The sequence below is a fragment of the Stigmatopora argus genome, chromosome 11 (genome assembly GCF_051989625.1).
Source record: "Stigmatopora argus isolate UIUO_Sarg chromosome 11, RoL_Sarg_1.0, whole genome shotgun sequence".
In the NCBI taxonomy this organism is placed as follows: domain Eukaryota; kingdom Metazoa; phylum Chordata; class Actinopteri; order Syngnathiformes; family Syngnathidae; genus Stigmatopora; species Stigmatopora argus.
The window spans coordinates 11,236,586-11,262,722 of record NC_135397.1 but is presented as its reverse complement, the minus strand read 5'-3'; the positions used below and the strand labels follow the sequence as shown (position 1 = coordinate 11,262,722).

The following is a 26,137-nucleotide window of genomic DNA, read 5'->3' as shown; positions in this document are numbered from 1 at the left end:
TGTGGGAGGAAACCGGAGTACCCGGAGGAAACCCACGCAGGCCTGGGAAGAACATGCAAACTCCACACAGGTGGGACCTGACCTGGATTTGAACCCAGGACCCCAGAGCTGTGAGGCCGACGCGCGAAATACTCGCCCCACCGGGCCGCCCCCCTGTTTGATTCATTTTTTAAAAAAGTGAGCGCAGGTTTCCAGGAGGCGGGGCCAACTGGCGAATGGGGCGTTCCCTTGCGCGGACTCGCAGCCAATCAGCGCTCCGAAGCTGCGAGCCCGCTACCAGTCAGTCAGTCAGTCAGCCAGTCAGTCAATCAGTAAATCAGACAAACAAGCAGCGAGCAATCGAGCAGTAGTTTGTGTCACAGACCGTCTACTTTCCTTTCCAACGGGTCTTGTGAAGCTCTCTCGTGGGAAGAGGCTGTACAATCCTCGGCAGTGTTCTGAGACTGTACGGCCCTTGTCCCCGGGGCAACCAGCGAGCTTCCGTTCCGTCCGACTCGTGGCCGACTCACCTTAAACTCCGAGCGGATTTAAGCGGCGCAGTTTGTGACGTTGACCAACACGCACTTTTGATTTCTTTTTCTCGTTTGTTTTTCTCTTCTTTTTGGACGATCGCTGGATTTGTTGATCGTAAAAGATGAAAATCGACAAGGAGAAAAAGAGGTAAGATGACGCTTTTAATTTGGAGTTCTGCAAACTTTTTTTGCAATTTACGCTCTCTCTACTCGCGTTGACTGCATGCGCAATAAACAGGTGTTTCGTGCATTTAAAATATGCCTGTCATTGAAATATAAAAGCTTAAAAGTGAAACTGTAAGGTGTCAAACTTTTCATTTTGTACAACTGGCGTTATCTAACGAGACGATCGCCTTCATGACGTAAGAATAATAAGCGGTAAATCTATACGAGAGTGAAATGTCATTTTGTAGTTTAAAATGGAAATTAGTAATAATAGTGTCATTGTTTTTGTGTTTTTTGGCAGGGAGGGGGGTTTATGTAATGTCAAATGTTGGCTGGAGGGTGTCAAATTTATTTTTAGTGGCAGGAAAAGTGTGGGTGACAAACAATATATCTATAATATTTTAAATCTGTTGTAATTATTTAGACCCGATCTTATTTGCAGTTCAAAACAGAAAAGTATTTGCAAATGATTAATGTGGTTGTTGTCTGATCGTTTTTCACAGACGGTGGCTTTTGTATGAACTAAGTGTGTAGGTCACCTTTATATTTAATTTTCTTCATAAAAGAAAAACAATGGCAAACAACATAAAATAAATACATCAACGTGTCGTCACGTTAACTTGTTCACTGCTAGCCACTTGGGAATTTTCATTGATTTATCAAGACCTCAGAATCAATGATTTCTGTGATTATACATATAAAATAAACTCTTGAACATGGATGTTTTTTTTTACAAAATCACCTATTTTTATTTTTTTTCCAAAATGCTACAGTTTCTTATAGTAACATGGCATTTCAACTCACAATGTGATTTTAAAAAGGTATGCATTAGTTCCTTCTTCTGCTGGTTTTGCAGTAGTGAAAATGGTTTCATTGCTTGAAATTGATTAAAAACCATTGCGTTCAGTGGAAGTAAGGAGACTTTTTTCCCCAAAACTATATTGTGTACAAACATTGCACATGTAACATTGTCATTTTAATGACACATTGGTATGACATTTACCCTGATTCACTCAAATATACACGATACAAAATATAGATAAGAATTAAACACATCTTTGAACATGCAAGTTTCAAGGTAGAATTTTAAGAGCTATGATGTTCTTTAATGTACATTCATCCTAAATTTCATATTGTCGCCCTGACGATCCCCTGTCGGCTCTCTGAATTAATGTTGTGACTACTGCCCTTATTCACGAATAGATACACGCTCACACATGCTCATCATCCTCCCCTTCTGCCATTTTGAGGAGAGGAAATTTGACCGATGTGGCGTGTGCTAGCGAGCGATTACAGGTTTTCACACTCCAGTTAAATGATAGAATTTTGTCAAAGAGTATACAAAAATAATTGATCAAGACTCCTGCACATACATACATTTGTAATAAAATTCTACCCTCCAAAAAATCATTTATGTAACGTTGCCATCAGCTTTGTTAAAATGGCGATTACACTACCAGAGTAAGGGAGCCAGCAGAGGGCGTATATCTCAATAGAAATGTACTATGTAAAGACATTTTGATTGGTTTATCATTCATTAATTTATGAACCGGTCATCCTCACAAGGGTCACGGGCGGTGCTGGAGCCTATCCCAGCTAAATACAGGCACCTTTAATCGGTGGCCAGCCAATCGCAGGGCACAAGGAGACGGACAACCATTCATGCTCACACTCAGACCTACATAGGTGCAATTTAAAGTGTTCAACTAGCCTACTCTGGATGTTTTTGTGGAAGGAAACTGGAGTACCAATAGAAAACCCGCAGAAGCCCAGAGAGAACATACAAACTCCACACATTGAGGGCAAACCTGGAATCGAACCCCTAACCCCAAAACTGAGGTCAACGCTCTAACCACGTATCCGCTGGGCCTGGGTTTTATCATAGAAAAAATGGAGGTACAAGTTCAAACCGGAGGCTGAAGCACCATAATACAGCCCCCGTGACTCGGAAAAGGAGAGTCACAGATGGATGCATCTTAGGATCTATTCACATGGGATCTACTGTATGCTAAATATCTTAGTGTGTGAAGAAGCAGTACATTTATGACGTCACTCAGCAGTAGTACTGTAGTATTTTGTTATTGCACACTCACTCAGTAGATATCAGTGGCGTGCTCACTATCAGAGTTCGCTCAGGGAGTTATGCAGAGGTGTACTTTGAATTTTATATAAAAATACAATTTTTCGCTTGCGGTCGCAACAGAAACTAAATGAGAAGAACTAGGTTAATGTTAGCAAAACTACTGCTATAAAACAAAGCATGTTACCATTTGATGTCATAACGGTTTGACATGATTATCTAATCCACTTGAAATCAGTAGGTTGGCCTTGGCAGAGGTCTTATTGTGTCCGTCTTCAGATGTCTGTCTCCTCAAAACTTCCTACTTCCTGGTGGCCATCAGCTCTCATGCTTCCTTTCCTGCTGCTAGAAAAATAGAAGCTGGCGTTGGCGGTCGTCCAGCTATTTTGGGGGACATTTTTTATTATTTTTAATGACTTCATCAGCTGCTAATGCCTGACAACTGACAGATGCTAAAAGACCCTAGGAAGTCCTTTTTATTGTTTGTTTCTCCTTGGCTGCCTTTCTTGTCAGATGATTTGAGGGCAGGACATGTACTCGATTGACAGCTGCCATGAAATATTTCATTGAATAAATTAAATGATCTTATTATTGTAATAATTTATAGTATTGAAATATTGAGCCGATTTAGTAGAGTTGTACCGATACAAGTATTGGAAGGGGTCTCGATACGGCATTAAAATGCATGCATTGGGAAGAATTCACCGATGCTGTGTAACATGCACAATTTAAAACTTTGTTTCCAACCACTGGTCGCTCTTTCCAATAGGACCACTATTTACAAATGACACCAGAGAAACAGCAGAAGAAGAAGAATGTTGAATGCGCTCGTGTAGAAGTCATATTTTTGATGCATCAGTCTATATACTTTAGATGCAGGTTTAATGTGCATCAGTAATACAAACCCTGTTTCAACTTTTGTAAACATTGAATTTGACCTGAGCATCTATAAGATACTACTTTGCTTTGTTTGAAGGACCAAAATCTAGAAAAATGAAACCAAATTGAATAAACATAAAAATAAAACATTTTTTACATTTTATTCTGAAGAGTTCATTTATTGTCATCCATACTACTTAAAGTTCTAAAAAGGGAGAAAAAAAGGTCTTAAAAAAAAAAAAAAAAAAGTTGTGTCTCTACAGCACGTTTGTCATAGTGGCGGCCCGGGGGCCAAATCTGGCCCGCCGCATCATTTTGTGTGGCCCGGAAAAGTAAATCATGAGTGCCGACTATCTGTTTTAGGATCAAATTAAAATTAAGACTATAGATGTATATTAAAATTCCTGATTGTCCCCCTTTTAAATCAATAACTGTAATTTTTTAATCCATTTTTTTCTGTGTTTTTAATTCAAAAATCATTTTGTAAAATCTAAAAATATATTTAAAAAAAGCTAAAATAAACATTGTTTTAGATCTATAAAAAACGGAATATTCAGGGCTTTTAATCCAGTTCTTTTAATCCATTTATAAAAAAAAAAATCTAAATATTATATCTAAAATTGTCCGGCCCACGTGAAATCAAGTTGACGTTAAAGCGGCCCGTGAACCAACCCGAGTCTGACACCCTTGCTCTACAGTGTGGCTATTGGCTGATACAACAGCAAAGTGGATTCGGTATTGGGAGCCAAGAAATTGTATCATACAAGACTACAATTTAGTATTTTGCTGATATATTTTGCAAGTATTACATCTTACTAAGATTTAGATATGATATCATTGTTATCTTGTGACACCACATTCATGTCACGGACAATATAATTGCAACATTTTGCACCTATCGTCACCATGTTATGGACTAGGGACAATTTTAAAGTTCAGGCAGCCTGCAATGCATGTCTTTAGGATGTGGGAGGAAATTGGAGTACCCAGAGAAAACCCACACAAGCATGGGAGAACATGCAAACTCCACACAGGAATGTCCAAACCCCCAAAAATTCATGTTCAAATTAATGTAGAAATGAATCCTATCAAACCAGCAGTATATGTTTTAACATGGAATGTAATTGAAATCAAAAGGGCAAAGGTCACAGGGCATGGATTGAGTCTTGTGAGAACTTGTTAAGAAATTGACCTATCTAACTCAATTTTTCAGAATAGACGATAAGATAGATCAAACAGACTGGACGTCTCTCGCCGTCAATTGCTTGGCGATGCGTTAAACTTCACTTCAAAGGACACAGAACAGTTTCTTATTCCTGTTTGGTATTCCGATGAGCGGTCCGGCTGGCGAACGCCACCTGTGTCCTCAATTGCTCCCTCAATCGGCGCACTTCTTCTCTTTTGGTGGTCTGTCGCAATCACGGGTAATCTCCCGCATCGCCCGTCCGCTGATTGAGCCCAATCGGGCCGCGCGCGTGCACGTTTGTTTGGCTGCATTTCCAGAACTCTGTGTTCCACAGGATCACAGATTAGCCGCATTGTATTGTTGGAGTGTTGTTTGTGTGGCGCCACGACTGCGGGACGGTTTACTGGAAGCAAGGAAAGTTGCCTGTGTGAGATTGAGCCGTTAGGTTTAAAAGGGAAAGTACTTTTGTCTTATTCACTTCCAATTTCAAATCTGTTCTTTGAGGAACTGAAGTTACAAGATGTTGCTTCAAATAATATCTTCTGGATTTTTTAGTCTGTTTGCCTTCCTAAGACAAAAACTTAACCATTTGTTGATTTTTGTGAATGACATGACAATCATTTTTGTAAAAAAATGGCTTCAACAATTATTTCGACAAGGCAATGATATAAATTATACATATTTTAACATGGATTCAAAGCCAGGGGAGAAATAGTGGCATTGCAAAATTACGGTAGTTTTCAATGAGATATTTGCAAACATCAGCTTATGTGAATCAAATCACACATGCATGATAACAATCATAGATTATATATATATATATATATATATATATATATATATATATATATATATATATATATAAACCATTTTGTTGACGCTTAGTGAACATAATCATTGATTGATTGACCATCAAAATAATCGTTTGTGGCAGTTCAACATCCCCGAGAATTTGCTTCTTTACAAAAATGTGAAAATAAGTGTTTTTTCCTGGAAATAAAAGACTATTCCCTGCCAATCCAATTGGAGTGTAATATGTTTTCAATAAAGAACACAAGATGGTTGCATTCTCTCAGCATTTGGACAACAAACAGCGGCCATTTGTTGTGCAGGGATCTTGTTTTTCTGAACCAGAAGTGTGGTAGCAATTTATACACATGCATAGCTATTTGATATGCTAACACATTAGGGAATGCGAACTCAGGTACACACTCATGGACATTTTGCACGTGTACACAGACCTGCAGTGTTTTAGTTGTTTTCTATAAGCAGCACCTCTGTTAGCTTGTTATCACAACAGAAATATAGGCCCAAGAATACTCTGTGTGCACGTGAGAAAGTGTGTGTGTGTGTGTGTGTGTGTGTGTGTGTGTGTTTAAAAGTAAAACACAACTGAGCAGATGATTGTAGGTGAAAGGGGGTTGAGTTTTACATTTTCAAAATATTTTTACATATTTTTAAATGTATAAATAACTATGGCTGCCAAAATATCATTCACTGTTATTGACAGCAACAACAAATCTGTTTTACTGGGATGGATAGAATTTATGATCAGGTTTCAGTGCCACTTAAGGTGCTAGATGTCCATACCATTTGGGATGCGAGAGTTGACAGCGATCCTTCCATCCCTGCAAGCCCCTTCCCGTCCAGTGTTATGTTTTTTTTTCATCTCATCTCATTTTCTGAACCGCTTTAACCTCATTAGTGTCGCGGGAGGTGCTGGAGCCTATCCCAGCTGACTCCGGGCCAGAGGCGGGGGACAACCTGAATCAGTGGCCAGCCGATCGCAGGGCACAAGGAGACGGACAACCATGCACACACGCACCCATACCTAGGGGCAATTTATACATATGCGTCCTGTAGGGAGTCATATTATTGTCATTGTCTTCGAATCAGCTTTTCGACATCTTTGAAACATCTTGAAAACACTGGAGCTCTTAACAGTGTGCAATATGTACACACTTTTGATAGCTGTATTTGTTTTCAAGTATTGTTGGGACTACAGGACGTGACGGGTTGGCAGTAAATGTTCAATTCAAATGGATTGGACGTCCATGGCCGTCAATAGCAGCCAATGAGTTAAAATTACATGGCCCTTAGCCTTTGTGCTTTTCTTTCGCCAATAAATTGAATTGAATTGAATTGAAAAGAGTCCCCTATAAATGGGTAAATTTTGGCAGTTGGGGATTAGAATAGACACTATTTTTGCACATACCTAGGGGCAATTTAGAGTGTTCATCCAGTCTACCATGCATGTTTTTGGAATGAGTAAACCGGAGTACCCGGAGAAAACCCACACGCATCGCACTGAAATCTCATTTCTGTGCGTCCATATTTGTAGTCCATATCAGCTTTTTGCATGCTGCCGTGTTGCTCAACTAAACCTTATCAAATATTGACATATTCGGCTGGAATCCCTTTGATTAACTCATCTGTAGTGAGTGAGTGAGTGTACCATTATTGATCCCTCTTAAGAACGTGTTCCAGTCCCACATATCGGAGATAGCATAGATCAAAGCTCATCTTGGCTTTTGATGCTTTTTTCCCCATATTTTTAAAATTGCTGTTTCACAGTCACAAAAAGTATGACAATGTAAAACTTCAATTAGTTTCTCCTTATCATTTTGACCTCACCTGAACCGGTGGCAATCACGGAGCACAAGGAGACGGACAACCATTCACGCTCACACTCATACCTAGGGGCAATTTAGAGTGTTCATCCAGTCTACCATGCATGTTTTTGGAATGAATAAACCTGGAGTACCCGGAGAAAACCCACACAACCCCAGAGAGAAAATGCAAACTCCACAGACGAGGACCAACCTGGGATCGAACCCGGGACCCTAGAACTGTGAGGGCGGTGCGCCAACTACTCGACCGCCGCATTTAATTGAGTAGATTTTTTTTAAATAAGCTATTTTCCTTGAGTGAGTCCAAAAGATATTCCTGGAGTTCACAACAGCTGCAGCAAACAGGAAGCTTTTCACTAGTTGGCACACGGTTGAACGTTATCGTGGGACTTGTTGGCCTTCCAGACAGGAAATGCTTTGCGAGTACATCACGAGCGTTCGAGCCCCGCCAGGAGTCCTGCCGCCTGCGGCCGCCGCCCGATTGTTTGGCATCCTGCGACTGTGTACGTTGACAATAGACGCGCACAATCAAAGAGTGACCACACACACTCACAATTTAGTGTAGGTTAATGAGCATAAACAAGAGGGAGACACATTGATGGCACATTTGATAGAAATCATGGCGATATCTTCTCAGTCTTTTCCTGGATGTTATCTTGTCATCTCCATTCGAGAGGCGTCTTGATGATGTCTGCGTTTAGTTTTTGGAAACACTGTTTATACTTCAAAATGACAAAACCAATGTCTTGTATAATTGGCAAATAATGATAACCAAACAGTGGGCAACTCATTTTCTAATTGAATGTAATAGTAAATATTCTCCTTGTATGTATTTAACCTTACTCATAGGCTTCCATTGATTCATTTTCCCTTTAATCTCATTATATTTACATAATATTTGTGTGTGTGACCTATATATGAATTATTTGTAGATGTGAGTCCAATGTGTATTGTTTGAAATTTTTGGCAGAAGCAGCTCAGAGCGCCGCAAAGAGAAATCCCGCGATGCCGCTCGCTGCCGACGTAGCAAAGAGACGGAGGTTTACTACGAGTTGGCCCACCAGCTTCCGCTTCCGCACAGCATCAGCACGCACCTGGATAAAGCTTCTATCATGCGGCTCGCCATCAGCTTCCTGCGCACGCGACGACTCTTCACCACAGGTATGCACTCACTCGCGGATTTGAAATCCTTTCCTGCAATTAGCAGGGAAAGGCGCCCAATCCAATGATATTGTATAAAACAAATGAGTGACGATGTGTGGAAAATAAGTTTTTGTTTAGTGTACAGTGGCTGTCCAAGATGAACTCTTTGGCTCAGTCCTCCCAGTCCAAATGGATTGATCTATTGCTGTCAATGGTCTTTTCAATGTAAATCTGATTACTATTAAAGTACAGAGTTTGAGAATAGTCTAGAGCAGGGGTGTCAAACTCTTTTTTTGTCGCGGGCCACGTGGTAGTTTCGATTACATCCGGAGGGCCGTTATGTCTTCCACCTAGGCTGCCAAAATTAATCGATTAATAAATTGACAGCTGTCTCGATCGTGCTAATCGATAGATCATTTTTGGACATTCAAATTAGTACAAATTGTTTGCAATTATTGATTTAAACTGAGGAAACACAGGAAATAATATACAATCTTCATTTGAATTTCATCATAAAACAGAACGTTGGCACTCATCATTTGCTTTCTCGGGCCACACAAAATGATGCGGCGGGCCAGTATGGGTCCGCGGGCCGCCACTTTGACACCTGTGGTCTAGAGAAATACCTGAGTTGGCAGTGAATAGGTTAACTGATGAACACATTTTTGATAGGATGGAATATGGACAAATAGGAAAGTAAAGGAATGCCTTTAGTCATTTAAACTTTTGTCAACCTTTATGCTTTATTTACCTTTGATTTATTCTTAGTAACATAAATAAAATTGGATTTCTATCGTTATAATTGGCAGACAATGAGGGGAATATGATAAGATTAAAAAAACTTCAAATATTTCTGAAGTGCGTCGGTCACTTTTCCTTCTGCGCACTCTTGGAATTTACAAAATGATTAAAGACGGTCTCTATTGTTCTAGAATTCCTCAAAGCAATACTGTGGACGTCACATCAACGCTTCATTCTTATGGCTTTCCTGACTTTGTGGATCATATTTTAAGTCATCAAGTTTATTATAAGTGATGGCTACCATGAATTCAGTGAATTTCTGTGGTCCTCTATGTAAGATGAAGGACAACAGAAATCATTGAATATTTACTTTACGTTTCTTCTTTTATAAAATGAATGAATATTGTTTTTATAAAAATATTTTTTATTAAAAAAAAATTAAGAAAATCATTGTGCCAAAAGCAAATATTAACAGTTTTCCCCTTCTTGTTTTTCCAAATAAATATTTTAATAATAGTTTATCAATTGCTTCTTATAATTAAAAAAAGATTATTATTATTATACACATTTTCCATTAAAATATACTAAAACTATATTTACTCTATCCCCATTCGTTAAAAAAGTTCTAAACAAGTTTAAACATTTATTCATTCAACCTCCATTGTGTCCTTTATTTCCTCAAAAGGGTCTCAGGGGGTTCTAGAGCCTATCCCAGCTAACTAAGGGTACCAGGCGGTGGCCAGCCAATCGCAGGGCACAAGGAGACAGACAACCATTCAATCTCACACCTAGGTGCAATTTAAAGTGCAAATGTAAACATATTTTAAAATAAGATATGAAAGAAAACTGAAAATATCAGGTTTTTATTAATAAAAAAATAATGAAAGGATACATTTAAAAAAAATAAAGAAAAGAACATCTTATACTCCCCTTTTATGTTTTAAATACATGTAAATATTTTTCAAAATCTGAAAAACTAATAGAATAAATAACTCACTTGCTGCATTGCTTTGATTGGATGGCTTTGACGTCTAGTGCCGTCAAAGGCGCACAAACATGAGCATGAGCATTCAATGCCAGCCTGGCAGCGATGAGAACACAGTATTCTAGAAAATCTGGATCTTGGTTACAGTTCTGGGTCTTTCCATTGCAGATACGTACAGTCTTGTGCCTAGTGATTGAAAGGGGTTTTACAAGGACGAGGTGGTACACAAAGTGCATGCGAGGACACCGTGAGATGAGCGTCATGATTAAAAAGCTCGCTAGATGCGACGACCGATTAGAGAGGAAGTCAAGGATTCTGCCCGACGGTGGACGGCTGCCCGCGTTGCGGCGGCTAGCCATAACATACCCGTGATGTGGCGCCAACTCACGCACACACGTTCCTTCAAGTCAAGTTTTTGTTGCAAATTTGAGCTTATTTCACACTAGGGTTAACAAGAAGTGATTGTAATCCGAGTCGAATTTGTCAGTGATTGTTTTGGCTTGTGTTATTTACTGTTATATTAGTCTAGGCAAAATGATTTAGTTTTAAATGTGTGTTGGAACAAAACAGTTGTTCCTATAAAAACAAATAATAAAAATTAAAAAAGAGAATTTACAAGTGTAAGACTATAATAATTGGGGGTTTTAAAATTTAAAACATATCATTAATTCATTCATTTTCTGAACCACTTATCTTCACAAGGGCTGCGGGGGGTGCTGGAGCCTATCACAGCCTAATTCAGGCACCAGGTGGGGGACACCCTGAATTGGTGGCCTGCCAATCGCAGGCGACGGGGAGAGGGACAACCATTCATCCTCACACTCATACATAGGGGCAATTTAGAGTGTGCATGTTTTTGGAATGTGGGAGGCAACCGGAGTACCTGGAGAAAACCCACACAAGCCCTGGGAGAAAATGTAAACTCCACACAAGGAGAACTGACCTGGGATTCAACCCAGGACCCCAGAATTGTAAGGCCGACACACTAACCACTCAACTGCTGGGCTGCCCTCATATCAGTTAAAAGTCTATTTAAAAAAGTAATCATTTGTTTTTTATCAAGAACTAGACAAAGCTGAAGATATTCACTGTTGCTTGCCCATTTTCCCAAAAAAAATGCTTTAGAAAAAATATTTACCGGTCTTACAAAAAATAAAATAAAAATTAATACTAAATACAAATACAAGGTAACTTTACGAAATTACACTGGCCGTGAAATCTTACATGGCTTACTATGAACAAAACAGAGTATAATTTTTTCTGCTGCTCTTTAAAACCCTTAATATATGATGTCACCAAATACATGATTGATTAGCTTGACCCCTACGAAAGATGGTGATAGACGTCCAATCCATTTGAACTGGGAGGACAATCAGCGAATGAACGAAATGGATTGGACCTCTATGAGTAGACTCATTTAAAGTCACTGTAAAAATAAATCTGCCATAGACGGACGGCACTAGGCGTCTAATCTAGTGCTGTCCACAACGAGAAACGAGATAACTCGGCTGTCTTTTTTTTCCCCGATTTGCTCCGAAAGTAGTTTACGCAACTCAAAAACAACAGAGGAAGAGTGCAAGAGGGCCGCAAAAGTTCGTTAATCAGCGCTTAGTATGTAGGCCAAAGGTGTCTGCCTAAAGTCTCCCCCGTGAGAAACTCCGGGCTCCCCCCCAGGGGGTGGGGGGGCGACCGCCATTCGGGCCCTTGGCCAGACTCTGGTCCCCCATGGCCGCACTGGAAGTTTGGAGAAGGCAAATTCTTATCGGAGGGAAGCACTGGAGGAACTGCCATCTTCCCCTCGGACAAAACACCCCTCCCTCGTTTACTACTTTCCTTTGTGGGAAATAACACACGCGCACAAAAACAAATGTGCTTAAATGATTAGCGACTAAATTTTAAGCAAACTTGGATCAGATGTATTTATTTATGAAAAAGAACGATATTGTCCTAATTTTTAAATATTGAAACCTTACTTTGAATCCAAAGTGGCGGCCCGGGGGCCAAATCTGGCCCCCCGCATCATTTTGTGTGGCCCGGGAAAGTAAATCATGAGTGCCGACTTTCTGTTTTAGGATCAAATTAAAATGAAGAGTATAGATGTATATTAAATTTCCTGATTTTCCCCCTTTTAAATCAATAATTCTAATTTTTTAATCATTTTTTTCTGTGTTTTTAGTTCAAAAATCATTTTGTAAAATCTAAAAATATATTTAAAAAAAAGCTAAAATAAACATTGTTTTAGATCTATAAAAAACAGAATATTCAGGGCTTTTAATCCAGTTCGTTTAATCCATTTATAAAAAAAATCTAAATATTATATCTAAAATGGTCCGGCCCACGTGAAATCAAGTTGACGTTAAAGCGGCCCGCGAACCAACCCGAGTCTGACACCCTTGCCCTAACCCTATCACCCTCATTGACCCTGAATGAGTTAGGTGTTCACGCTGAAGCGAACTAAATGTTCAAATATTGCGGGCGTCGTAGCATGTGCACACAAACACGTTCTTCTAATGTGTGTGTTTTTGTGTTCGCCCTCAGGCTGCAGGAGTGGCGAGGACGAGCAGATGAGCAGCCTATACCTTAATTCTTTGGAAGGCTTCATCACCGTGGTAACGTCAGACGGCGACATGGTCTTCTTGTCGGAGAACATCAACAAGTTTATGGGACTCACACAGGTACACAAAAAGGATAAAAACAAGTGAAACCAACCACGGCAAGGGGCAGTTTTTCTGTTGCCCATTGTTGTTTGACCTCATTTACCATAGGGGGCGCTCTGCTGCCTCCCCGCTAATAAAATCATGGCAGTAAAAAAGAAAATATTTTAAAATGTGCATTAAAAAATTCTTAGCTGTGAATGCTCAGCTTTCAACGCCACTTGGGCATTGGACGTCCAATCACTTTTTGATTTTTCTCTTTGCACATTATTTGTAAAGCACTCATTGGTGGGATTCATTCGTTCGCCCCTACCATTAAAAATGGATTGGACGCCTTGCACCGTCAATGGCAGCCAATGAGTTAATTATCAGTAAGTTCACCTGACACTCAATGTGGTCCTCATCTCTCATTTGTTTACAGCCCAAATCCTAAATAAAAAATAAACATAATTGCTTTATCTCCACATGTTGGGCCACTAAATTGCATTTACTTGCTCTCCTAACATGTTTAGGCGTATCTTAAAGGTCCGGTTGACTACATAATGAAATTTAGTCCAACAACAGACAGATTAGTCGCTCAGACAGCGTTGCTTTTAAGACCAGACCAATCATCATCTTCATCATCAAACCACTTTTGTATTTGCCCAAGTAACCACGGCAACCGAGCGAGCATCATCCGCTTTATTTTCAGGGCTCCCAAAAAGCTTTTTATCACGTTGGTGTGGAATGTTGAAAGCGTATTTGTTTCTTTTACGCTCAGGTGGAACTGACTGGCCAAAGCATCTTCGATTTCACGCACCCGTGCGACCACGACGAGATCAGAGAGAACCTCAGCCTAAAGACAGCAAGTCAGTGGGACATTATTATCTCCAATTTTAGTTGACAAGTGCACACGTTTTGTTGCTCAAATTTGTGGGTTTTTTCGTTTAAGATGATCGGTAGCCAGCCAGGCAAATTCAATCAAAAATATAATGTATGACTTATTATTTGATCATTTCCATTTCATACACTACTGCCGTGGAAATAGTGAAATGACTAAAATGATGAAATAAATGAAAAAAGTGAAAAATAGTTAAATGAATAACTAAGTGAAATAAATGCTCCTAAAACAGAATTGATTTAATGTTGACATATATAAATAAATTTGTAAATACCGACTAAATTCAAATACATATAAATTCATGAAAAATACATCCTGAAATTAAGCTTGAAATATAAAAAATGCTTAAATAAGTCAAATCAAGACAACATTTAAAAGGAATAGTGAAAAAGCAATTAGCATGAAATGATCAAATAAAATTGAGATATACATGAAAAAAGATAAATTAAATCTGAAGACAAAAAATAAATGTAGATAAACTGAACTTCATATAAATATAATTTAAATAGAGTTTGAGGCAAAATAATCAATAAAGTTAGACAAAATTTTACTTGATTTGAACAACCTTGAAATAAATGGATTTAAATATACAAATTCCAAGTCACTTTTGAACAAATGAATTTGTCCAGCTGGAACTGATGTCTATTGCACGTTTTAAAATCATATTTCTGATTTGTTATAGTCTAGATATTCTGCTGACATCAGCGTTGACCGAAATGAAACGGGCTTGTGGGTCAAAAGTAAAGGCCACACTGCTTACGTAACGTCCTCCATCTCATGAGAGCGACATGCGAGCGCAGGCTCAGAGGTCGCGTCCACAGCAAACTGCGACTATGTGGGAGTGTGAGAGAAAATCATGCATGACAGTACACACATGCCATTGATAAGACTTATCAGCGGCGAAAGCGCAGCAGTCTGCTTTGTTTCTCACTAGCTTTTTTTCTCGTCAGTGGCAAACCTTGATAGCATGCCCAAAAAGATCCCCGCTTGCCAACAAATGACGCACGCCTAGAAATAAAAAACGGAGAAGATCAAACAGAGAATTTTTTACGACTCTTGGGTTTTGATTTCAAATTAAAGTTAAGTGTGACGGCCAACTGCTTTCCGCCAATCAGAAAGCACGTGTGTGCATTAATGGTGTACCCCACCTGCTTATAGTTGGCCGGAATATTCTCCAGCACCCCCGCAACCTTCGCTAGGATAAGCGGCTATGGTGCAATAAATGTAGGCTTTGTTTTTTCCTTTCTTCCTTGAGGTGGAAAGAAGGGCAAACAGCAGAGCCCAGAGCGGGATTTCTTCATGCGGATGAAATGCACAGTGACCAACAGAGGGCGCACCGTTAACCTCAAGTCAGCCAGTTGGAAGGTGAGCGACAAAGAGGAAGCTAGTAAAATGCAAGCAGTTGTTTATATGGACCACTTGCGGGTCAGGTGCTGCACTGCACGGGTCAGCTGAAGATGTACACGAGCTCGCCGCAGCGTCCATCGTGCCGACTGAAGGAGCCGGCGATGGCCTGCACAGTTCTGCTGTGCCAACCAATCCCGCACCCTACCAATATCGACGCGCCACTCGACAGCAGGACCTTCCTCAGCCGACACAGCATGGATATGAAGTTCACCTACTGTGACGAAAGGTGGGCCACCTTTTTTTTTAACTTGCTTCCATGCTCTAAATTTTTTAAACTTGAAATTAATTCATATAAGGAAGTAAATAAATGTAGAAAGTATGCAAAATATAAATCAATACACATTGAACAATATGGATAAAAACATGAATAAAATATATTGAAATAAAATGGTTCAATCAAATTTATAGTTATCTATATATATGTGTATATATATATTTGTGTGTATATATATATATATATGTATATATATGTATGTATATATATATATATATATATATATATATATATATATATACATATACGTACACACACTTTCAAATATATTTTTAAAACCTTAAAATAACTAAATTGAAATAAATACCTGCGATCGGCTTTGGTCCCCGAAAGTCAGCTGGGATAGGTACCAGGGCCCTCCAACACCCCCCGCGACCCTTGTGGGGATAAAATGGTTCAGAAAATGAATGAAATAAATACAAAATGGGAATAAAAGAAATTAAATGTTGGACAAAAAAAATCTATAAATTAAAATTTAAATAATTTTGAAAAACCTCTTGAAAAAATGGGTTAATTAAATGGTTTATATAATTATATTTTTTATCCCATGCTGCTGTTTTTGTAAGTAAGCAAGTGAAAGGAGGCAGCATTTAAAATCTTCCTTCATATTGACACACAAACACACTCTGGTATTACGCAAGCGGGTGCATGCAGACTTGTAATCTTTTCAAGCTGCTCATGCGGGACAAAGGTTTCTTTTGCACTTGTGTGTGCGGGTGCGCGTGCATGACTCCACCACCAAACAAGAGTCCATTTTTCTTTTCATCCAAAATTTGGGTGGCTCAAATTCTGCATCCAATTAAATGAATGAGGTTATTGAAGGTGCTGGCGGCCGTTAGAGGAACCATACACGCACTTGTACTTTGAGTAAAAAGTGCCTCCTGTCAAAAAGTCGTGCGTCATTGGCAAGTATGTATGAGGCATTTCACGGGATGGCCACTAGGGGGTGGCAAATGTGATTTTTTTTTTTTCCCCCTAACTAGTGTTATGGTTTTTGGAAAGCCATTACATCAGCCAACCCATATCAAGTTTAAATCATTTGTTTGCTGTTGACGCCGCTTTACGTCTAATGATTTTCGACTGGGGTGAATGAGCGAAGGTTTATTTGCCTCTCGCAGGCAAATCCCAGGCAAAATGGCTTCAACGTCTAGCGCCATCAGTGGCAGGTAAACTAGGACTGCCACAATTAATTGACTAAACAATTAGCAAGTGAGCCGTCTATTTTGATAGTCAATAAACCATTTAGAGACAGTGTTTTTTTAAAAAAAAGGGAAAAATATTAAATGTTTTCTATTTTTTTAAACGTATTTCATTGAAAATGACAAAACAACAGTAAGTATTTAATAAATATTTTCAGATTTTTTTGGGCATATGGATATTTTACATACATATTTATTTTTACCGGCCACCCAATTGATGCTTTGGGCCGTATGTGGCCCCCACGCCACTAGTTTGACACCACTCCCCTAAATCTCAAAAACACAGAAACATAACCATTCAAAATGTGCATGTGATATTTTTTTTAGGGTGACTAACTTAATGGGCTACACACCTGATGATCTGCTGGGCCGCTCCGTTTACGACTTTTATCACACTCTGGACTTGGACAGCATCACCAAGAGTCACCACAACTGTAAGAATCACACAAACTGCATTTATTACAAAAACATTCTTCATCATTGCTGGTCAATGACCTGGCGTCCTCTCAAGTCTGTTTCCTTCCCACGCTACAACCAAGCACTGCAGCAAATGTCACTGTGGGCCATTTTCTAAACATTCTTTTCATCTCAGAGGTTACTGTTTTCCCAGAATACTACTACTTTTTATACGTTTTGCCATAGGTTTGCTATATTAAGTTGGTATCATATCATTATTTATAATTGCATTAATTTTGATAATGGAACAAATTGTGCCGAATATGCTCTGTGTCAATTATTTATGTTGATATTCTCAATTGTTTTGTACGCATTATTCACATGGGGTTGGCAGGATGCGTTGTTAGGTGATGCCAATTGGCGACACTATCTAGCATTTGAAGTCAGAAAATGTAGAGCAGGTCTCTTTAAGACGATAATGACGGTAGACGGGAAATGTTGGGAGAAACATTCGTATTCTTTTGGCGTTTTGAGCTCATTTTGACTGTTTTTTGTTTTTTTTTCAGTGTGCAGCAAAGGCCAAGCTGTCAGCAGTCAGTACCGAATGCTAGCTAAGAGTGGTGGCTACGTGTGGGTGGAGACGCAGGGCACGGTCATTTACAATGGTCGCAATTCGCAGCCGCAGTGCATTGTCTGCATCAACTATGTGCTGAGGTAGGACCAACTTTGAAAAGGAATCTGCTGAATGACAATGCGTTCGGAATCATTCAGTAAATTCCCAAGTAAGTAATCCCAAAAAATAGATTATCAGTGCAAGATTTTGTTTTTTTAAATCAGCAGTAACATAGAGGAGAAAAGCACCGTCTTCTCTCTGGAGCAAACAGAGGTGCTTTTCAAGCCAAGAATGGCCGGCGCGTTCTTCGCCGGGAAGAACGGAGGCAGCGACGAGGCGCTCTTTACTAAACTTAAGGAGGAACCAGAAGAACTGGCGCAGCTGGCGCCAACGGCTGGAGACACCATCATCAGCCTCGATTTTGGTCAGAATCTTTGGAAAATATTGTTCAAATAAAATTTGGAAAAACATATTTATGTAAACAATCAAATTTAGAAAACTACCACCCACTTTGGAGCCTATTTAATGGAGGAGGAGCTCAAATTTGATTAAGGCATTCTGAAAAAAAGAATTGCCTATGAAACTGGAAAAAATTGTCTTTTTTTTAAGATAAGTTTTTACTTGTTTGTGTTAGGCCATCCTCATTTTGAGAAACCAGCACTGGCTTATGCCCAGCACCCCTCTGTCCCAGCGCCCGTCCGAGGAACTCCATCCTGGGCCGACGTGATGTTGGAGGCCGCCCCGCCTCCTGCGGTTGGCGATGCAGCCGGCGAGACCGCCGCTACTTTCACGGTGCAGCAGAAACCGCCACCATGCAGCGCCACCCCAAGTCTGAGTAGCTGCTCTACGGTGAGAGTGGGCCATAGCTCCCCCTTAGCAAACCTGAAGCAATATTTTAAACCATCTTTGGGGTGGTGATTTTCAGCCAAGCAGCCCCGGCGACTACTTTAACACTAACGACAGAGAACTAAAGGTGGAGTTGACAGAGAAGCTTTTCGCTTTGGACACGGAGGACGACAGCAGCGGAAACACTGAGGTATGTGTCGTATTTTTCTTGGAACGATTACAAAAAAATTCTGGCGTTTTTTTTCCCATCAGTTATCATAGCAGACAAAAACATACTGCGAGACCTCCCATTTCAAATGAACTGGATGTATACTAATGAGGAAATCAATTTAATTCACAGCAGAGGAATGAAAAGAGCCAAATTATTGGACGTCTTTCATCATTATCATCACTAGCTCGAGAGTTGACATGTCTCGTATGAGTGTCAAAGGCGTGTAATTTTGGATTTTTTTTTTATCCTCAGAGGGACTTGAGCGACTTTGACTTAGAGACATTGGCTCCGTACATCCCCATGGACGGAGAAGACTTCCAGCTCAATCCCATCATCCCCGAGACCGAGCCACTGGCCGTGGGGCCGCTGAGGGACTCTCAGCTAATCGGTGGCAGATTCCCCCCGTCCCAGCAGAGTTTCAGTGACATCGCCAGCCTCTTCCAGCCGCTCTCCTCGCCAGCCCGCAGGCAAGGACACTACTATCTGCCAACTGGCTCCCCTTCCTGGGCGGAGGAGCAGGCCTCAGGTCAGGAGGCTTTGGACCCCAGGGCCAGGGCATACGTGATGGGGCACGAGCAGATCCCGCCTTACCAGGCACCAGCCAGCACCCCTTTGTCTTCAATGGGGGGCATCCAGAACCTGCAGTGGCCCCCAGATCCTCTTTTGACATACCATCAACGAGCGCTCAATAAGAACTACCCGGGAGACGCCGGGGCGAATGAGTGGCAGCAATCTTTCCAGCAGAACCTGCTGCACGCCATTCAAAGAGACAGGTGACCACCCCCCCCCCCCAATTTATTGAACTTCTTCACAAAGCAAAGGCTGTTTTAATTGCTTAATTCGTACCAAAGTTTAACCACACTACGATTTTAATCTTGTAAAATTAGGACATTCATTTCGTAATATTACGCCCTTAAACGCTGATAACAGCGACATTGTATGGGAACCAAATCGTGTGACGAGCTTAAGGGTTAAAAGTGTCATTTATGATGCATCATTATCGATTAATTCAATGTGTGTGTGCATGTGTGTTTGGTTAGGTCCATGGAGGATTTACTCCGCAAACACAGAAACACGAGTCCGCTCAAAAACATCAAGCGCTCCTTCGGTCAGATGACGGTAAGGAATTTCACATACTATAGTGTTTATTCATGAGCAAACATTGAAGAAATACGAATTAGAAAGTAAAAATAATGAATCTATAGATGACCAATTGTGTGTGTTCTATTGTAAAGGAGGAATCCATATTTTTACGATCTAAAGTGTATTCTTAAGTCGGTCCCAATGAAGGTGATAGACTTTTCAACTCTTAAATTCACAGTAGACAGATGGAAAGAGCTAGATGATTGGACGTCAATCGCTGTCAATGGCATTGAAAGAGTTCATGGGTTTCGTTAAAAAAATGAAAGCAATACATTTTTTTTAAAATAAAAAGTTTCCATGCAGTAAAATATGTAAACAAATGCTTCCTCTTGGTGAACATCACCATAAGCTGTGTCCTATACTTACCCATGTGGCTAATTTTTTTGGGATGCTGCGTTCATATTGAACAGGTTGAAAATCGGACGTCCGAAAGCCTTGGGAAGAAAATGAGGAGCGACATGGACACTGGAGCGGCAGCCTTGCCCAATACCGTCTCGCCCGTCCAAATGATGTTCGGCACCAGAACGCCACGTTTCAATGCTCTGCCCCAACACAGGAAGTCGGAATATCCTGGAAGTATGACAGGTGATGCACAGTTCAACACTAGCACATCAAATTATACGTTTATCCCAAATTTTATAATTATTTGATCATTTCAAATTGTGTATGCCGTATGCCAACTTTAGTACAGGATTTTTTTTTAAGTACAATTTTAGTATATCCAATCTTGTTTTACCCATTCCGGCTCTAATCCAGATTGTCTCGATCACTGGTAGCAGACGAAAACATCACCGACTGCTAATAATGTTGTCTACTTCACAGGTCTCGTCAGTCGCCTTCTGGGCCCATCATTGGAGCCTGCTTTTCTGCCCGAGTTGACCCGCTACGATTGTGAAGTCAACGTTCCCCTGCAGGGCAATCTGCACCTCCTCCAAGGCTGTGACCTGCTCCAAGCCTTGGACCAGGTCGCCTAGAAGCAAAGCTCCCCCAACCACCCTTATTCGACAGGCGTTAGCCTCACGCACACTAAACATGCCTTAAACATGCCTTTTGTCATTCCTGTCACAAGCTAGGCGGCAAATGCTCATACTACACACGCTCACACTTGCAAGTCCAAATGGCCCGTGCAACTTTTGGACTATTTTGAAAGCTAATTTGAGCCAAATTGTTCCCATAAATGCAGTCGAGGCAAAGCCAACTCTTTGGGTGCCATTAACAGTAACACCACTAAGATACACTTGATTGGATGCCTATTTTTGTCAATGCTCCTGATAGAGTTGCTGCTTGTAATATATTTGGAAAATTCAGTATGTAAATCTAGCCAAAATGTCAATATAAATAAGATGCTTTATTAAGAATTTGACTGCCAAGGAGAGGGGTTTTACTCCGCAAATCTGAGATTTTTCAATAGTCCGATTTGTGGTTTTCATGAACGTATTAGTAAAATTTTACCTAAAAATTCTGAAAGAGCTTTTCTACCTTGGAAAAAGGTAAAGTTGAACATCCTACAAAATACAAAAGTCGCACGTAAAACATGTTTTCCCATCTACAAAAGACCATTATTTGCTTAACCAAAGTCTGATTACAACATTATAAAAGCCCAAAACTGGACAGAAAAATTATACACTCAAAGAGAGCTTTATCCGCTTGAAAAAAAGTACAAAATGTACATTTTCAAAGTCCAAAATGTGTATGTAAAATTATTTACGTGAACATCCCAAAATATACGTATTTATATCCCTGACAATGTCACAAGCGCTAGCTGCTGTCAAATGATGATAAAAATGATTTTTATATATATTTTATGTTATCTAATCAGACGCAAGTATTTATACTCGTAAAAAAAATGCAATACACATACAACCTTGATATGCTCCAACCATATACTTCTACTTTGTTTGATGTTTCTATTTTATTGTCTGACCACAGGGTGTTATTGTTTTCATATCTCTTTTTGTTTTGCAATTTGTCCTGAGGCTAAAACTTAGCTAACGTTAACCGCCACGAGAGGATTACAGCCACATTGAAATAAAAATTTAATTGTACGATTAGCATGATCTGGCATGACAATTAAAAAAATTGTCTAATTTCAGGTTATATGTTCTTGAAAAATTACTATTCCATCGCTTCTATTGACGGTTGTAGATGTCCGATCCATTTGAAGTGGGCAATTGAGAGAAGATTACCTCACTCCCACTTCAAATGTATTTGGATGTCTGTTTGTGAACAACTCGGCAGAAAAAAAATTCAATCTCAATTACTTTTCCCGATGAGACCCTTTTTAATTGTAAAATTCCACAATTTTCCTAACAAAACTACTTTATCTATTTCGTCTTGTGATGATTTTACTCTTATTTAATTACACTCCTGTTGTATTATTATCTAAAATTATGTTTTTGTCCTTATATAATTTTGATTTATTGTAGAATTTTAACCAAAAAGTATCTTTATTTCTTAACTTTACAACTTTATTTTCGTGCAAATTGTATAGTTTTTCTTGTAAAATTTCACTTTCAACTTGGAGCATGTTGACAATTTTGTTTTATTGCAATTTTTTTCCACCCAAACTTAATTTTCATATAATATTAGCTGTTACCCTGTAAAATTCATTTAAATTAATTTTTTCATTGTCATGAAATGACTATTAATATCTTGAAAAATTCAATTTCTTGTAAAAATCTAATTTTATTCTCACCCCAAAAAATATTTAAAATCCAACCTATTTATTTCATAAATTCCAAACCCGATGTCATGAAATTTCACGATATTTACTATTAATGTTTTATTTTGAATTTGTTGTTACAAAATGCCACTTTATTCATAATATTATGGCTTTAAGCTTGTACATTTGCGAATTTAGCTTTATAAAATCCTTCTGTATTATTTTTTTAAACAAATTTATTATGGTAATATTTAAAATTTATCTTCATACAAATTCCCTGTAACAACCAACTTCATTATAATCTTAAATGTGTTGAGTTGCAATCAAAAATTTGAGCATAAACAATTTTTGACTAATGTAATGTTATTTTCTTTCATAATTGATTGAATTCATTCTACTGATATTGCTATTTTCATTTATTGAAATTCTATCTTTTTGATGTAATCACCCAAAATTTTGCATTTTTATCTTTCATATTTTTTTGATAATTACTTTAATTTTTTTCTATTTGTTTCCTTCAATGTGGCGCTAATCCTCCTCAAAATCAATTTCTTGGATGGTGGCGGGAGCGAAAGAGGGGGTGATTGAGTGGAATTCACACCAATAACAGCGACTTTTGCATCCGGCTAATGCCATTGAACTCTCTCAATCCCACCCCCAACGTGTCAATCAAAGCTGCCTTTCTTGAGAACGGTCTGTAGTCTGTAGCTTGCGAGACGGGGCGCGTCTGGAAATGCATCACTGGCTATGTTTACATTGGCCCATTTATCGGGATTAAAGGCCTGATCTGAATAAAAATCTGCCCATGAAAACACTTCAAAACACAAAAAATCGGTGTCAGTATATTATGGTATTTTTGCTATACCCAGGGACTAGTAGTAAAAGAGCGACCGAAAGATATAATGGTCACAAGACCGAACTCGTCTGAAGCTGAGACTTTTAAAAAAAAGAATATAATTCAGATGTCAGATTCAAGAAATGTTGTCCATATAAATTTAGCCAATGGCAAGTGGTTTACAGCTAAACCTATTCTTAACCCAAACATCAATAATCCCCCCGTTAACTAAGCGCCAAATTGTAGTTAGTGGAACCTTGCAAAAGCGAGCTAGGTGGCCAATTTTTTAAGCAGAAAAAGTTCAAACTGGGAGATGTTTAGGAATACGTTACCTATGTGCATCATTACCGTTTTGTTGTAAAGTATAGCTATATATCCAGACGCACCCTCTTCTTGCAAGATGCAGACAAATAAAATAATTGCCTTTCTCACCTTTCTATTTATGTCCAATATTTATGCCTTTGTGTTGGCGTTTCGCTGTTTTTTTTTATTATTTTGGAGGAAATTCTCGCGGGGACCACTTTTCACCCGTAGAGCTTTGCACAGGTGCGCGTTACGCGTTCAGAATGTTGACAGTGGACTCGTAGCGTAGGATGTTTCTTGGTACGTGGTCCTTGCCATCTGGGTTTCTTCTTTTCCTCTTCACTTGGCTGGCCAGTACTCTTTCTATTTCCTTCCTTTGTGCTTTAAAGTAGAAAAAGTTTTAAATGTTCTTTTGCCTTTTCAAATATGTAGCATTTTTTTCTGGATAATGTAAATGAGGGGCGCCTGCCATGTTGTCTAGTAGCATGGAAAGTTGACATAGTATAAGTGCTCTTTGCTTCACATCATGCTGATGTTTTCCTTGAGGCTTCATTCAGTTCCCAAAATGTGCCTTACTTGATGCCATAATTCAGATTGTCCTCAATGGCTGCCATTGATGATGACAAACGACCGATCTGTTGGATCTGGAATGGCTTGCGAGTGAATCAGTGATTTTAGTGGCCCTGAAAGGATGCCTTTGATGGCACTAGATGTCCAATCCATTTTGACTAAGGCTGCTGGAAACCATTCGATTTCTCCCAAACCTCCAGTCAAGTTGGATTGGACGTCTAGTGCCGTCACTGGCATTAAAAGATGACCACAATTGAGTGATCATCTTATTTATCCGTATTTGAACCATTTCTAATTTTATCTGAATATCAATAATCCCTTCTAGGAAGCACAGTTCCAGAGACCCAACTTAGGAGATCCCAGACCAGTACCAGAATACACAAAACCAATAGGTCACGAGAATGTTTGTTTCAAAACAGAGGACTCTCGTTCCATTTTAAGTCTGCATTTGAACAGTTATGAGACAAGTGTAACACCTGATCTCATTTTTAGAACCTTTAAAATTAGTCAAAATACTGAACCCACAAAATTCTCACTATATTAGAATGTTGCAGGTTTCCCATTTGAAAACTTATGAAACTATTGTAATACATGTTATTGTTCTAGAATATTCACTGAAGACAAAATACAGACGACACAAATTCCCAACAATATGAGAACATTTCAGGTCACATTATACCAGTTTTGAGAGTCTATCTTGATAAATATCATCACACCTTTAATAGCAACACTGTCACTGATGGAATCAGGGCAAACCGGAAAACCAACAAGTGACCCCAGTAGAATCAACCCCCTGGATGGCAATGGCTAAAACTTCTTTTGATGGTTCTGGTCTTTGATTTAATAATTTGTTGAATTGTGTAAAGGAGGGGGTAAGAGTTAGCAATGTTTAAAGGGACCCCAACGCCCCCTAGTTCCTATATTCTCATTCTAAACATTCCCGAATGATTGAGCTCAGGAAAACAATGTCAGCATGTTGTGCTTTTTGCGTCGAAAAACAGGGTTTTGGGTTTTCACTCTGGGATCTGCGTTGAACTGCTGAGCCCATTCTGTACTTCTATGTGCTACAAATCCCTATTAATTTTCCATTACGGTATATAAACATACAGTAAATACCGTATATTACCATTGTTCTTATGGGGAATTTACCAGCTCAAAAGTTTGCCTTTTCTGCACTGATATCTTGTTATTAAAGCATATTATTGATCTAACTGGCTTCATTGATTTGAATTATTCTACTTTTTCCTGTTAGAACCAGGGATACGTCACCACTATCATTTACCTCTTCTTTTGTAAATTTTATGATTTTTTCTCTGTTTTTTGAGCGGACTTAAAAAATATATTTTTTTAAATTAATGTAGTCATAAACAAAAAAGTGGGAAAATAGTTTTTCCTGTAATGAGAAAAAAGGTAAATGTTATTTTTGGTGATGGCAGGTAGACTGCTACAATTGACTAATTGATTAACAGATGAATATGTATCTATTTTTCCAAGTCCTTAGAGATGCTGTTGACCTCAAAAGTGTCAAAATCCTTATGTTGTGGCCCTAGTAATTAAAAGAAAAAAATGGGTCACAGTAAATGAACTGTACGTTTTAAATTAGATAAATTTGGCCTCTTTTCCAAGTTTAAGACATAAGCTCATTGAAATCTAAGTAGGGTTGATGCTGATTGTTGTACCTGGTTGTGCATACCCATAAAGTTTTTTCAAAAATTACAATTTTTACTTTAAATACTAAATTACTGCATAAACTCACTGTCGTGGCTTTTCTTAGATACTGCTTAACTCATTGTCTGCTATTGACGGCACCAGACATCCAATCC

General features: G+C 39.1%; 1 protein-coding gene across 2 annotated transcripts; it reads left to right on the top strand.

Moving 5' to 3' along the window:
• The first annotated feature begins 296 nt into the window (after positions 1-296).
• Positions 297-25,525, top strand: epas1b (endothelial PAS domain protein 1b). Of its 2 annotated transcripts, none has more exons than XM_077612605.1 (15): positions 297-660; positions 8,423-8,613; positions 12,860-12,996; positions 13,736-13,823; positions 15,111-15,220; positions 15,286-15,488; positions 17,063-17,169; positions 17,698-17,845; positions 17,972-18,168; positions 18,379-18,593; positions 18,670-18,780; positions 19,054-19,574; positions 19,842-19,920; positions 20,355-20,529; positions 20,767-25,525. In XM_077612605.1, the coding sequence occupies exons 1-15, from the start codon at positions 635-637 to the stop codon at positions 20,916-20,918; spliced, it is 2,460 nt and encodes an 819-aa protein (XP_077468731.1). In that variant the 5' UTR covers positions 297-634; the 3' UTR covers positions 20,919-25,525. The 2 variants fall into 2 exon arrangements, with proteins under 2 accessions (XP_077468731.1, XP_077468730.1); XM_077612604.1 differs by having other exon boundaries at positions 17,969-18,168.
• Positions 25,526-26,137: the final 612 nt, after the last annotated feature.